This window comes from Narcine bancroftii, chromosome 9 (genome assembly GCF_036971445.1).
Source record: "Narcine bancroftii isolate sNarBan1 chromosome 9, sNarBan1.hap1, whole genome shotgun sequence".
In the NCBI taxonomy this organism is placed as follows: Eukaryota; Metazoa; Chordata; class Chondrichthyes; order Torpediniformes; family Narcinidae; genus Narcine; species Narcine bancroftii.
In genome coordinates, this window is record NC_091477.1 from 3,114,724 (window position 1) to 3,130,278 (window position 15,555).

The 15,555-nt window shown below is 43.6% G+C and overlaps 1 protein-coding gene across 2 annotated transcripts in view; it reads right to left on the bottom strand.

The window, feature by feature from the left end:
* Window positions 1-1,169: 1,169 nt before the first annotated feature.
* Window positions 1,170-15,555, bottom strand: part of LOC138743124 (H-2 class II histocompatibility antigen gamma chain-like) — a 30,799-nt gene continuing 16,413 nt past the window's right edge. For both annotated transcript variants that reach the window (XM_069897994.1, XM_069897993.1), the window contains 4 exons: window positions 14,355-14,469; window positions 7,273-7,383; window positions 2,840-3,067; window positions 1,170-2,123 (listed from right to left, as the gene is read on the bottom strand). In XM_069897994.1, the coding sequence (XP_069754095.1) occupies window positions 2,113-2,123; window positions 2,840-3,067; window positions 7,273-7,383; window positions 14,355-14,469 (465 nt within the window). In that variant the 3' untranslated portion in view covers window positions 1,170-2,112. The remainder of the gene's footprint in view (window positions 2,124-2,839; window positions 3,068-7,272; window positions 7,384-14,354; window positions 14,470-15,555) is intronic.

The window sequence follows — 15,555 nt, forward strand, 5'->3', positions numbered from 1 at the left end:
AATCTCCTTTAAACTTTAAAAGGCTCATTCCACCCTGGCCACACTCCCTTTGCCCCCTCCCGTCAAGAAGTTTCATGAGTATGAGATCACACACTCCCAGATCCAAGGGCAGATTCTCTCCTACTGTTACCAGGCTCCTGAATGGACCCCATGCCTGTAAAGTGATGCTGCCTTTGCTCTGTTTTAACTGCTCTCTCTCTGTAACTCTCCATTTCTGAACGGTGTAGTACCTGCTGTACTGTGCTTGGGTTGGTGAGCTGGTCAGCTCGCTAAAGAAACCTCTTCACCACAGTACATGTGTCAATGACGTTCAACTTGAACTCATAACTCATCATATAAGTTGAAGTGAGTTATCCTGTTCTTTGGCAAATGGAAAACCAAGATAATTTTGTCATGTTTTATTTCACACGTCCATTTGGATCCCTTCTCTCCTCATAATGAAAACCACCTTGATCCTCAACAGTGCAGGTTACCAGCTCCCATGGGTCATACTGGTAGCAGTCTTTGAGCTTTCATTGTATCACATAACCCATCCCCTTTCCCCCACCATTGGTTGCACCTTGAGGCCATTGGTAGAAAAATACCCTCTGAACTTGTGATTGGTTGACACTTATGTCAACCTGCCATGATATCACCAGCCTTGGGAATCCTGAAGTTGAATAGAGGCCCGAATTACACGTGAACATCATTGAGTCCTCAGGATCATGAACCCAAATCCTAGGCTGTCCAATCTGGAGCCTGCACACATGATGCAGATTTACACCTGGGTTGTGTCTCTCTCTTCTCTCACTCTCATATATGCACACACACACACACACACACACACACATGTAAGCATACATACACACACATATACATGTGCACACATGCACATACATACATGCATGCTCACACACACACAAACATGCACAAGCGCACAAACACACACATGCACACACATGTGCGCGCACACACACACACAGACTCACACGCAGGTAAGCATACATGCACTCATGCACACATATACATGCGCGCACACACACACACACACACACACACACACACCACCCCTCCCCTCCTACAAACACTAACGCATTGTGGTTCACAGGACCCATAACATGCCAAATGTTCACTTTCCACTCAAACATTCCAATTATTTTCATATTCCAAAAGAATTTTAAAAAACAAAATAAAATCCACACCATTTATTGCGAAATAGTATCTCCCAGCAGAAGAGAGCAGTTACTAATCAGAAAATATTAATAAGATCAATCAATATTATTGTTTTAATTAATAACAGGCTGAAAACATAATGATAAATAAAGTTATGATGTTAATATTCTTTAAATTGTCCAGTGAAAGAGCATTGGAGAAAATCCTAACGTGTACCCCAATAACTGGCTGTAACCAGTGAACCCCACTGAGTGGGAGGGACAGATGATGGGCTAGAGAGAGAAATCACTTCAGATAAAATAATACTCCACGGGAACTGGGTCAGCTCTCATTGTGCATCCCATATGCCCGTTTGGAGATTGATTTCTCCCATGGGTGTTCCTCATGGTCCCAGTACTGAGTAGATGTTCTGGGATGATGGACCAAGTTTTAGGAAGTGCGGGTCATGGACAGAAGTGATGGTGTGGGGGCCAGTCGGAGTAACAGCTCCATCAAAGTGACCAGCGCAGAGTTGCCCCTGTCCTCTGGATGTTGTGCCTTGCCAGGGCTCACCTTCCCCGACTGCAGACCTACGCCCAAGGACACATCTGCATGAGATTACCACCTTAAAACCCAGCCATAAATCCCTAAAATTTCCACCAATGCTCTTTGTTGGCCTTCAGTTGCTCATCCAAGCGAATTTTACCACAAGCCTTCTAGGAGCTCCCAAAGGATACATTTTCTACTCCAAACAAGTCCTTACAGATGACATGGTCATCAAGGATTGATGGGCCGAAAGGCCTGTTTTTGTGCTGCAAAACTCTAATCATCTAAGTAAGGAAAGGAAATAGATCTGTTCGGTACACATCAGCTGCTAAAAATGAACAATCAAACACAATGTTAATGAAGAATTAATCTTTGCAATTAATGTCTGGGGAGAAAAGCTGATGAAGATCATCTGTGTCCCCCAACGGTTCATGCTTAATCAATATCTGTGGTAAGAAAAGAAAAAAAATTTGCATCAGTTTTGGAAATATCTCCACATACTTGATTCAACAATTCCCTTTTTTTGATGCAGAACTGAATAAATTCCGAATAAGCAATGGGAGAGAGGTTACAGGTGTGGAGCAGGACTACAGAGGGCTCAGATTCCCTGTGAAATTAGTGCAGAGAGGTCACGAGCTCTACTCTCGCTCTGGCTACGGCCCTTGCTCAGTTCAACTCGGGATTCCTTCAGCTTTGGTTTCCTCTGGAATCGGAGAGATAGAAAGAGGTGACACATTGATGGGGTGAGGCACAGGCAATGTGGGGAGAGTGGGAGATGGGGGAGAGTGACCATGTGGAGAGTGTCTATGGGGGAGTGTCTATGGGGGAGTGTCTATGGGGGAGAGTATCTGTGCCGGAGTGTCCATGGGGGAGAGTGACCATGGGGAAGTGAGTCCTTGGAGAGAGTGTCCGTGGGGGAAGAGTATCTGTAGGGAGAGTGTCTGTGGGGGAGAGTGTCGGTGGGGGACAGTGTCTGTGGGGAGACTGTGACTGGGGAGAAATAATCTATTCCCACTGCTCACTACTGTCCCCTACCACAGTAGGCTGAGTCAGTGAATCTGTGAATGCGGGAGCTGCATTTGGGGTTTCAGTAACTCTGTTGAGGGGCTGTGTAATCGCAGCCTCGGGTTGCAGGTCCTTGGCTCATCTCAATCCCACTTACAGGCTGGTGAATGCAGCTGAAGTCTACTTTCACAATTATCCAGGTGGTCACGAGTTGCTGTTCCCTTGACTTCAGTTCCATTGGGGTAGGAGCACCAGCAAAAGCCAGTGCTGGGCCAACATTGCTTGGGCTCAAAGTTCCCATCCGTATTACAAGAGGGATAGAAACTGCCAGGTTTTCTCTTCACCATTTTCCTCTTCCTCTCACACAGAGTCTCTGCCCTCTGAACTGCACGGGGAAAATAAGGAGGGTGTCACAATGGATCCATTTGTGACTGGGATTCTCTGCTCTGTCCCACCCCCCAAACCTTCAAATGCTCCTTGTTCCAAAATCCACTCATTGTGCAGAGATCATCAGGGAGAGTCTTTGGGAAGAATGTCCATGAGGGTAGAGTGTCCGTGGGGTGAGTGTCCGTGGGGATAGTGTCCATGAGGGTGGAGAGTGTCCGTGAGGGGGGAGAGTGTCCATGAGGAGAGAGTGTCATGGGGAGAGTGTCCGTGAGGTGAGTGTCCATGGGAAGAGAATCCGTGGGGAAGACAGTGTCCATGGGGAGAGTGTCCGTCGGGGTAGTGTTCATGAGGAGAGTGTCCATGGGGGAGAGTGTGTCCATGGGGAGAGTGTCCATGAGGAGTGTGTCCACGGGGAGAGTGTCCGTGGGGAGAGTTTCCGTGGGGAGAGTGTCCGTGGGGAGAGCGTCTGTGGGGAGAGTGTCCATGGGGAGATTGGATGATGGGGGTGAGATTCCATGGGCTGTGGGGGGAGGGGATTCAGTGGGTAGAGATGAGACAAGCTGTACTCATAGAATGTTCAACGTTCCACTGTGCAGATTGTGGACGCAGATTGTACAAAGCTCTTCTTGGTGTCCGTGGCCCAAAATTGGAGTTTGTTGGAATGATTAAAGAAGAATTTGGAATATGGGCAAAGGAATAGCGATGGGAATGGGGCAAGTGCAATCAGTTACACCAGGGCAGGACTTACACGGTAATTGGTGGGGCCCTGGGAGGAGCTGTAGAGAGAGACTATGGGGGTAGAGATAAAGAGTTCCAGGAAGGTGAGTAATGAAACCGTTTGTCACGCTTGTCTGCATTATACAAGATGTTGGTGAGTCCACACTTGGGGTATTGTGTACAATCTTGTTTGCCCAGCTACAAGAAAGGGGACAAGAAATAATATTCCCAGTAATGAGGAGTTTCATTAATAAGGTGGATCGGTTTGGACTTGGGCAGCAGGGTTGGCACACCGGTTAGTGCAACACCTTTACAGCGCCAGCGATCGGGGCCAGACCGGGGTTTAAATCATGCACTGTCTGTAAGGAGTATGTATGTTCTCCCCGTGTCTGCACAGGTTTTCCCCGGGGGCTCCGGTTTCCTCCCACTGTTTGAAATGTACCAGGGGGTGTAGGTTAATGGGGTGTAATTTGGCGGCACGGGCTCATGGGCTGAATTGGCCTGTATGTCTACAGTAAAAATTTAAAAGCAACTAACACATTTAAGGGCTCATCTCACTCTCTTCACTCCACTTCCAAGAGGAAGAAGGTTCACAAGTGTGAGATCACACCCCCCCACCCCCACCGCCCCGATTCAAAGGCAGATTCTTTCCTGCCATAATCAGAATAATCAGACATTTGAATAATCCCTACGCCTGTAAGGTGATGCTGCCTTTCCTTTAACTGCCCTCTCTGTAACTCTGTAGTGCTGAACAGTGGACATGTACAGGAATGTTCAGAAGGAAAAGGGCCAATAAGACCATAAGACATAGGAGCAGAAATAGGCCATTCAGCCCATCGAGTCTGTCCCACCATTTAATCAGGAGCTGATCCATTTTCCCAACTGCCCGGCCTTCTCCCCATAACCTTTGATGCCCTATTAATCTCTGCCTTAAACTCAGGAAAATGGGACTAGCTCAGGTAGACAACTTGGATAGCATGGACAAGTTGGGGTGTAGGGCCTGTTTCTGTGCTGTAGAACTCGTGTCATTCTGATAAGGCTTTGGTTTTCCCAATATACCTACTCAGCTTGAGCCCAGGGTTGTCACCATCTCTCAGGTCAGCAAGCAACATGTGTGATGCCAATTGTGAGAGTCCCCTCTGGTTGGCACTGTTTGACATCAACCCCTCCAGCAGAATAGCAATGGAACCTCATGGCGCATCAAGCAATCTCAATGGTGGAGAATCTTGTTAGTCTTCAATTACTTCCAAAGAAATCAACACTGCACCACCAGGATTGGTGGATGGATTTAGCACTGAATGGAATTCCGACTCCAGGTCCTGATCAGACTTCCCCTCTACACAAACTGGTTTGGCCTCGAGGTGGAGAAAGGTCCCCAGCAGTGGTGGTCGGCAGAACTGGAATTCAGCAGTGGAGCTGCACACGTGGACATATGAACCTGGAGCAGAAGTGGGCTTTTCTCCTCTTCTAGTCTGCTCCCCCATTGGTTGGGAGTGTAACCTTTCACCAGCTTGCTTAAGAGGAAATTCCCTAACTCTGCCTTGCAAATATTCAGAAATGCTGTTTCCACCATCTTTGAGGAAGAGAGCGTTCATGATTCCCAAAACTGAGAAAAGATTTGTCTCCCACAAATGAACCCCTCAGTCGTCAGGGATTGAGTTCAAGGGCCACAAGGTAATGTTGAAGCTCTACAAGACCCTGGTTAGTCCACAGAGTATTGTGTTCCATTGTGGTTATCTCATTATGGGAAGATGTGGAAGCTTTGGAGATGGTGCAGAGGAGATTTACCTGGATAGATTAAATGAGTGGGAAAGGGTCTGGCAGATGGAGTACAATGACGGTTAATGTGAGGTTATCCATTTTGGAAAGCAAAATGGAAGATCAGAATATTATTTAAATGGCAAGTGATTGCATTATTGCTGCCATCCAGAAAGACTTGGGAGCGCTTGTGCATGGACTCGCAAAAGGTTGGTTTACAGGTGCAGCAGGTAATCATGAAGGCAAATGGAATGTTGGCCTTCACTGCCAGAGGGATTGAGTTTAAGAGCAGGGAGGTTATGCTGCAACTGTACAAGGTCCTGATGAGGCCGCGTCTGGAGTAGAAGAAGGGGGTTCACCTTCAAGGAGAGATCGAGCCGTTTGGGACTGTACTTGCTGGAATTTAGAAGAATGAGAGGGATCTTATAGAAAAGTATAAAATGATGAAAAGTGCAGATAAGATGGAGGTTGGTAAGTTGCTACCATTGGTGGAGACCAGAACTAGGGGACTGAGAGTAGTAGATTGAGAGTAGTAGATTTAGGACGGAGATGAGGGGGTACTGCTTTTCCCAGAGGATGGGGAATCTGTGGAATTCACTGCTCTTTGAAACAGTGGAGGTTTCCTCAGTAAATACATTTAAGACGAGGTTGGATAGATTTTTACATAGTCGGGGAATTAAGGAATATGGGCAAAAGGCAGGTCGGTGGAGATGAGCCCATCATCAGATCAGCTGTGATCACATTGAATGGTGGAACAGGCTTGACGGGCCGGATGGCCGACTCCCACTCCTATTTCTTGTGTTCTTATGTTGCCTGGATTGGAGAACATGTCTTATGAAGAAAGAAAGAATGAGCTAGGGCTTTTCTCTTTGGAGCGATAAAGGATGAGATGGAACTTAATTGAGGTGTTTAAGTTATGAGGGACGTAGATAAGGTGGACAACCAGCATCTTTTTCCCAAGGCACCAAAGGCCAATACCAGAGGACATATGTACCAGGTGAGTGGAGGAAAGTTTAGGGGAGACATCAAGGATAAGGTATTTACACAGAGAGCAGTGGGGGCCTGAGATGCATTGCTGGTGGTGGAGGCTGGTACAATAGGGACTCTGAGACAGGCCGATGGATGGAAGAGAAAGAGAGTTATGGGAAAGAGGAAGGGAAGAGTTAGATTGGTGTGGAGAAGGCGTACAGAGGTTGGCACAACATCGTGGGCCAAAGGGCCTGTACCATTCCACATTCTTACATTTAATATGTTCCAATATCATGGGTTTAGAAAAAAGAACAATCCAGAAGGATACAGGCCCTTCAGTCCATGATGCTGTACTGACCTATATTAACCAACTCAACAAACTAACCCTCCCCTCCTTCCTTCCCATAACCCTCTGTTTCTCTTCCATCCATCGGCCTGTCTAAGAGACCCTGTTGTACCAGCCACCACCACCAACCCACACCAATGCATTCCAGGCACCCACCACTCTCCATGTTTATTTTCTAATTTAATTTTTTTAGATTTAAATTTAAATCTTAAATTTAGACGTACAGCATGGTAACAGACCCTTTCGGCCTATGAGCCCGTGCCACCCAATTACACCCAACTGACCTAAAGCCCCCCCTTAATTCACCTTCCTTTCGGATTCTAGATTCCCCTTTTCCCAACCACATGGATTTCCTCACACCCAGTGGTTGACGCGCGCCATTCCCCAATCCCAGTGTTTGTGGTCATAGTTACTCTTTATTCCTGGCATCACTAGGGGCTTTTTGGGTTCTCCAGCTGCCTCGTCCAGTTTTTCCTTGGCTTGCATCATTGGTTGCTTCGCCATGTTGGAGAATAGGTTTCTCCCTGTTGGAAAAAGTAATGGTTCACTTATTTGAATGTGGGTAATGTGATGCAAAGCTCTGCCTAAGGTGGGGAGGGGGGAGAATTCAAAGGAGAAATGTGGGGCAAGCTCACAGAAAAGTGATGAGTGGGGAGTTGACGGAGGGATGCTGGGGTGAGTGGGGTTTAGAGCAGCATTTCTTTTTTTTTTAAATTTTTCAAACTATGAACCAAAATACACATAAACATTTCCCTCTTGAATATCTCCCCTTTTCCCCCATCCCTTCCCTCCCTCCTTCATTCCCCCCTCCCCACTCACTCAATGTTCAACCTATATGATACATTAAACCCATTAAACAATGTCATCACAAAATGATAATAAACAAGAAATTTGTGACATCGACTTTTACACACTGGGTCAGTTCATTTCGTCTTCTCCTTCTGTCATTTTAGGCGGTGGAGGTCCACGGTTTGACTTCTCTGTTGTGTTCCATGTATGGTTTCCAAATTTGTTCGAATACTGTGATGTTATTTCTTAAATTATATGTTATTTTTTCCAATGGAATACATTTATTCATATCTATGTACCATTGCTGTATTCTCAGGCTATCTTCTAATTTCCAGGTTGACATAATACATTTTTTTGCTACAGCTAAGGCTATCATAATAAATCTTTTTTGTGCTTCATCCAAATCGAATCCAAGTTCTTTACATCTTGTATTACTTAGAAGAAAGATCTCTGGATTTTTTGGAATGTTGCTTTTTTGTGATTTTATTTAATACCTGATTTAGATCTTCCCAAAACTTTTCCACTTTCTCACATGCCCTAATTGCATGTACTGTTGTTCCCGTTTCCTTCTAACAGCGAAAACATCTGTCTGATATTGTTGGGTCCCATTTATTTAACTTTTGGGGTGTGATGTATAGCCTGTGTAACCAATTATATTGTATCATGCGTAACCTCGTGTTTATTGTATTTCTCATAGTTCTGGAGCATAGCTTTTCCCATGTTTCATTCTTTATCTTTATGTTTAGATCTTGTTCCCATTTTTGTTTGGGTTTACAACTTATTTCCTCGTTCTCTTTCAGTTTGATGTACATGTTGGTTATAAATCTTTTAATTATCATTGTGTCTGTAATCACATATTCAAAATTGCTTCCTTCTGGTAATCTCAGACTGCTTCCCAATTTGTCCTTTAAGTAAGTTTTCAGTTGATGGTATGCAAACATTGTACCATTAGTGATTCCATATTTGTACTTCATTTGTTCGAATGTTAATAAATTATTTCCCAAAAAGCAATTTTCTATTCTTTTGATCCCTTTTCTCTCCCATTCTCTAAAGGAAAGATTATCTATTGTGAAAGGGATTAGTTGATTTTGCGTCAATATTTATTTTGGTAGTTGATAATTTGTTTTTTTCTTTTCTACGTGAATCTTCTTCCAAATGTTGAGCAGATGGTGCAGTACTGGTGAATTCCTATGTTGCACCAGCTTTTCATCCCACTTGTATAGTATATGTTCAGGTATCTTCTCCCCTATTTTATCTAGCTCTAATCTGGTCCAATCTGGTTTTTCCTTCATTTGATAAAAATCTGATAGGTATCTTAATTGTGTTGCTCTATAATAATTCTTAAAGTTTGGTAGCTGTAAGCCTCCTTGTTTGTACCATTCTGTTAATTTATCTAGCACTATCCCCGGTTTCCCCCCTTTCCATAAGAATTTCCTTATTATTTTCTTTAGCTCCTTGAAGAATTTCTCTGTTAGGTAAATTGGTAATGATTGAAATAGGTATTGTATCCTTGGGAAGATATTCATTTTAATGCAATTTACCCTTCCTATCAGTGTTAATGGTAAATCTTTCCAATGTTCTAAGTCGTCTTGTAATTTCTTCATTAATGGCTGATAATTTAATTTGTATAGATGGCCTAGATTAGTATCTAGTTGAATACCTAGTAATTGGATTGCTTGTGTTTGCCATTTAAATGGTGATCCTTTCTTAAACTTTGTGAAATCCATATTATTCATTGGCATCGCTTCACTTTTATTTGCATTGATTTTGTACCCCGATACTTCTCCATATTCCTTCAATTTTTTATGTAATTCTTTTATTGATAATTCTGGTTCTGTTAAGTATACTATGATGTCATCTGCAAATAGACTGATTTTATACTCCTTCTCTTTTATTTTTATCCCTCTTATTTAATTTTCTGTTCTTATCAGTTCTGCCAAGGGTTCTATAGCTAACACAAACAGTGAGGGAGATAGTGGACATCCCTGCCTAGTTGACCTGCTTAATTTAAATTAGTTTGATATATATCCATTTACTGTCACCTTCGCCAATGGTCCCTTATATAATGCTTTAATCCAATTAATATATTTCTCTGGTAGGTTGAACCTCTGTAGTATTTTGAATAGATAATTCCATTCTACTCTGTCAAAGGCTTTCTCTGCGTCTAAGGCAACTGCCACTGTTGGTGCCTTGTTTCCTTGTACTTCATGGATTAAGTTAATGAACTTGCAGATATTGTCCGTTGTTCATCTTAATAAATTCAGTTTGGTCTAGTTTTACTATTTTTGGTACACAATCGGCCAATCTGTTTGCTAATAGTTTAGCTATTATCTTATAATCTGTGTTGAGTAGAGATATTGGTCTATACGATGCTGGTGTTAGTGGATCTTTCCCCATCTTTAGTATTACTGTAATTATTGCTGTTTTGCATGAATCTGGTATGTTTTGTGTTTCTTCAATCTGGTTCATTACTTCCAGGAGAGGAGGAATTAATAAGTCTTTAAATGTTTTATAGAATTCTATTGGGAGTCTGTCCTCTCTCAGCGTTTTATTGTTCGGTAGTTTTTTTAATATATCGTGTATTTCCTCTATTTCAAATGATTTTATTAATTTGTTTTTCTCCTCTTCTTGCAATTTCGGTAGTTCAATTTTAGCTAGAAACTCAACTATTTTGTCTTCTTTCCCTTCGTTCTCAGTTCGATATAGTTGCTCGTAGAATTCCTTGAAGTTTTCATTGATTTCTGTTGGGTTATATGTAATTTGTTTGTCCTTTTTCCTTGATGCCAATACCATTCTTTTAGCTTGTTTTAGCTTCTCTTAGCTTGTTAAGCTGCCAAGCTAATATTTTGTGCGTTTTTTCTCCTAGCTCATATTACTTCTGCTTTGTCTTCATTATGTTCTTCTCCACCTTGTATGTTTGTAGTGTTTCATATTTTATTTTTTTGTCCACCAATTCTCTTCTTTTTGTTGTATCTTCTCTTATTGCTAATTCTTTTTCTCTACTTGCTATTTCCCTTTCCAACTGTTCTATTTCCCGATTGTAGTCCTTCTTCATCTTAGTTACATAACTTATTATCTGCCCTCTGATGAAGGCTTTCATTGCATCCCATAGTATAAATTTATCTTTCACTGATTCCGTATTTATTTCAAAGTACATTTTAATTTGGCGCTCAATGAATTCTCTAAAATCCTGTCTTTTAAGTAGCATGGAGTTTAATCTCCATCTTGACATTCTTGGTGGGATGTCCTCTAGCTCTATTGCTAATAACAGGGGTGAGTGATCTGATAACAATTTAACTTTATATTCCGTTTTTCTAACTCTTCCTTGGATGTGGGCTGACAACAGGAACAGGTCTATCCTTGAGTATGTTTCATGTCTACCCGAATAATAGGAGTATTCTTTCTCCTTTGGGTGTTGTCTCCTCCATATATCCAAAAGTTGCATTTCCTGCATCGGTTTAACCATAAATTTGGTTACTTTGTTCTTTCTGCTAGTTTTATCTGCATCCAGTTTTATCCATCTTTGAGTACAAATTAAGGTTGAAGTCCCCTCCTATCAATATATTCCTCTGTATATCTGCAATCTTCAAAAAGATATCTTGCATAAATTTTTGATCCTCTTCATTAGGTTAATGGGATAACTATTTTAAGCACCACTGGATATCTTAACATAAATTTATAGCCTTTCTTCCAAAGGATCGATTTTGCTGCATTAAACTCCTTCCTCTTCTTCAGGAGCTCAAAACTTATGACTGGGTAGACAAAAAACTTTTGACTTTTGTATTCCAGTGGTTTTTTGTCTTCTCTCATTTGTTTCATTGCCCTCTCCAATATATTTTCTCTTGTCGTGTATCTCAGGAATTTTACTAAAACAGATCTTGGTTTTTGTTGTGACTGTGGTTTCGGGGCTAATGTTCTGTGTGCCCTTTCTATTTCCATTCCTTCCTGCATTTCTGGCATTCCCAGGACGTTTGGGATCCATTCTTTTATAAATTCTTTCATATCTTTGCCTTCTTCATCTTCCTTAAGGCCCACTATCTTTATCTTGTTTCGCCTACTATAGTTTTCCATTATATCCATCTTCTGAGCTAACAACTCCTGTGTTTCTTTAACTTTTATCAGTTTCTTCCAATTTTCTTTTTAAGTCGTTCACTTCCATTTTTACGGCTGTTTCTCGTTCTTCCACATTTTCTAATCTTTTCCCTACATCTGCTATAACCAGCTCTAATCTACACACTTTTTCTTCTTTTCATTTTTCCTTTCATTTCACTAAATTCTCGTGTCAGCCATTCTTTTAACGCTTCCATATATTCTTGAAATTTTTTTAAATCTATGTACTGTCCATTCCCTTTATCTTCTATTTCTCGGTGCAGAGCTTGATGTTCTCCTTCTTCTTCTTCTGTGTCTGCTCTAGGGTTTGTGTCCTCTACCTCTCTTCCTTGTATCTGTGTCTCTTCTGACTTTCTTGTTGGGCTGTTTATCTCAGTTTGCTGGGGTTTTTTTTAATGGTGTCTTGATGTTGGTCCTCTTCCTCTGGGCTGGTCATCTGCTGTTTCTCTTATTTCCTCTTTTCATTCTCACCCCTTCTGTTCCCGTTATTTTCTATATCTTCCTGCTGGGAGCCCTGCTCTCGGGTCTTTCTCAGCTGTTCGTGCTGTAGAGTTCCACTCCACAGCTGGTCCCCCCTCCCGTCGGTGTGGTCTTTGCCGTGTGCATAGCACATCCACAATTCCTCATGCATGCGCGGTTGCGCACCTCTGTTTGGCTCCGTGAGCCATCTTTGCAGTCCTGCATTCAGTGGGTCGCGACCCTGCGGGGTCTCCACTGACCTCGGGGAGTGGGCTCCTCTTTCCATGGCAGGTCCCTGCTTTTTCAAACAGGTAAGGCCTTCACCTTTCTCTTCCAGCGCCTTTCTTTCTTTTTTTCTTCCCGTTGTTTTTGGCTTTTCTTTCTTAGGTGCCATTTTCTCCACACCTTTATTTTTAATTTGTTGTGATTTGTGTGCCTGGGACTTTATTTTTTCCTCACTTTTTTCCTTTTCTGGAGAAGGCCACTACTCCATCATGTGACTCCTCCAGAGCAGCCATTCTTGATGGGGCAACATATCCCCGGGGCCAAAACACACTTGTGGGGCACTGCTTTTTATGTAGTCGGTAGGAGAGATGTAAGAAGAAACCAACTAAACTTGACTGCTTCACAGGAAAGGGGCCTGTAAACTTTGAGCAGAGTCCAAAGGGGGGAGTCAAAGCAAAAATATGGACATACAGCACGGTAACAGGCCCTTTCAGCCCATGAAACTGCCCCTCATTAACCTGGTGGGTGGAAGGAAACTGGAGCCCCCAGGGAAAACCCACACAGACACGGGGAGAATGTACAAACTCCTTGTAGACAATGTGGGATTCAAACCCTGGTCCTAATTGTTGGCACTGTAACAGCGGTGCACGAAACACCTCGCGAACTGTGCCACTCCTAGATTGAGACAGGAGACTGGAGGGAGTGGGGGGGGGGGGGGGGGTTGTGGTTATCAATTGTGTGCAGGCAGCAGTTTTAGTTTGATTTAGACAATGTGAGGCACTGCCTTGAGAAGGCAGCCAACATCATCAAGGACCCCCATCACCCTGGTCTCAACCTCTCCTCACTGCTCCCTTCAGGCAGAAAGTACAGATGTGTGAAGACCAGCACCTCCAGGTTCAAGAACAGGTTCTTTACACCAGTTCTGTCATGTTCAATTCTGGTCACCTCCTTGCAGGAAGGATGTGGAAACTTTAGAGAGAGTTCAGATGAGATTTACCAGGATGCTGCCTGGATTGGAGAACTTGACTTCTGAAGCAAAGTTGACCGAACTGGGGGTTTTCTCTTTGGTGAGACAAAGGATGATGGGTGACTTAACGTATAAAATTATGAGGGGCATGGATAAGATGGCCAGCCAGCACCTTTTTACCTGGGGAAACATTAGCAAACACCAGAGGACATCTGTCTAAGGTGAGGGGTGGGAAATTTAGTGGAGACATCAGGGGTACGGTTTTTTATACAGAGAGTGCTGGGTGCCTGGGATGCCTTGCTGGGGGTGATGGTGGAGGCTGGTCCAATAGGGACACTCAAAAGACTCTTGGACTGGCCCATGGATCTAAGAAAGTTAAAGGGTTCTGGGTGTGAGGGAGGGAAGGGTTCAATTGTTGTGGAGTAGATTTAGATGGGTCAGCACAAGATCGGGCCTGTACTGTGCTGGAACATTCTATCAGGGTCTTGAACCTCACAGAACTACCTTAACACTCGCCATAAACTACTCCAGAACCACCCAAATGATCTGTCTTCACTTTTGAGGCGATTATTTGGCACTAACTGAAGCTATGAATATTTATCTATTCATTGGAGCAATGCGCCATGTGCTGGAGAAACCCAGTGGGTCAGGCAGCATCCGCGGAGAGTCAGACAGCCGACGTTTTGGGCCACCATCCTCTCTGCGTTTTGTGGGATCTTGCTGTGCAGTGGCTGGCCTCTGTCAAGGGACAGAACCTTGAGAGGAATTCCCTGTGGGGATTTTTCTTCAGTTTCTGACAGAACCCCTGTCCCTCCCTCTCCCTGGAGATCAATCATTTCCAGTGGGTCTCTGCCCTCAGGGGAGGGGTTGGCCATCAATGGGAGGGATTGTTGAGGGGAGTGTTGGAGTGGTCGGAAGAGCATGGTCAATCACTAGAGTGCATACCACTGGGCTTGGGGTCACGCCAGGGTTGGACGTGGGGTGCACTGGTTGGAGCTTCTTCCTTCTTGTTTTGAACCAGTTGGAACAGAAGCCAATTCTGAAGCCAAGACTCAAAGTCCTGCAAAACACACAAAGCACAAAGCATAAGACATGTTAAAATTTTATATTTTTAAAAATTTAGACATACAGCATTGCCTGTGCCACCCAAATTACACCCAATTACCCTACAACCTCTGGAATGTTTTGAAGTGTGGGAGGAAACCAGAGCCCCCAGGAGAAACGCACACAAACACGAGGAGAACGTGCCAACTCCTTACAGACAGCACCAGATTCGAACCCTGGTTCTGATTGCTGAGGCTGTAACCGCTACGCCAACCATGCCACCTCATATGAGAATATTGAGATCATTCAACCTGTCAAGTCTTCTTCACCATTCAAATCATGGCTGATGTATTTTCCCTCTCAATACCATTATCCCCATAACCTTCAACACCCTTATTAAGCCATTTTAACCTAACCAATGACATGGCCTCCACAGCTGCCAGCGTTCACCGGTTCTCAGTGTAAATACACAAACCCACAGTCAGACAGAACACACATATGCAAGTATACAAATAAACAAACAAATCAATAATTTTTTTTGTGAATATGAGAATCTCGGAGGGTCAGTGTGAGCAGTTCCTTTGATCGTTCACCATTCTCACTGCCGGTGGGAAGAAGCTCTTCCTCAGCCTGGTGGTGCTGGCTCTGATCCTCCTGGATCTCTTCCCTGATGGGAGCAACTGAAAGATGCCATGTGCAGGGGGAAGGGGTCCTCAATGATTTTGCACGCCCTCTTCAGACAGCGATCCTGGTCGATCACATTGATGGGGAGGAGGGAGACTCCAGTGATCCTCTCCTCCACTCTTATGGTCCTGTGAATTGACCTCCAATCCATTTCTCTGCAGTAACCGTACACAGACTGTAATGCAGTAGGCCAGGACACTCCTGATGGAGCCCCTATAGAAGGTTGACATGATGGCCGGTAGACTTACCTTTTTAAGTCTTTTCAGGAAGTGCAGTCACTGACAAGTGAGGAGCTGTTGAGTGTCCATGATAGGTCACTAGTTAAATCAGGACTTCTCAAACATTTTAGCTGATGAAACCCTTTTGTGGAGCACTTGGAAATCACGGAGCCCAATCATTCATCACAGTTTAAACGGCC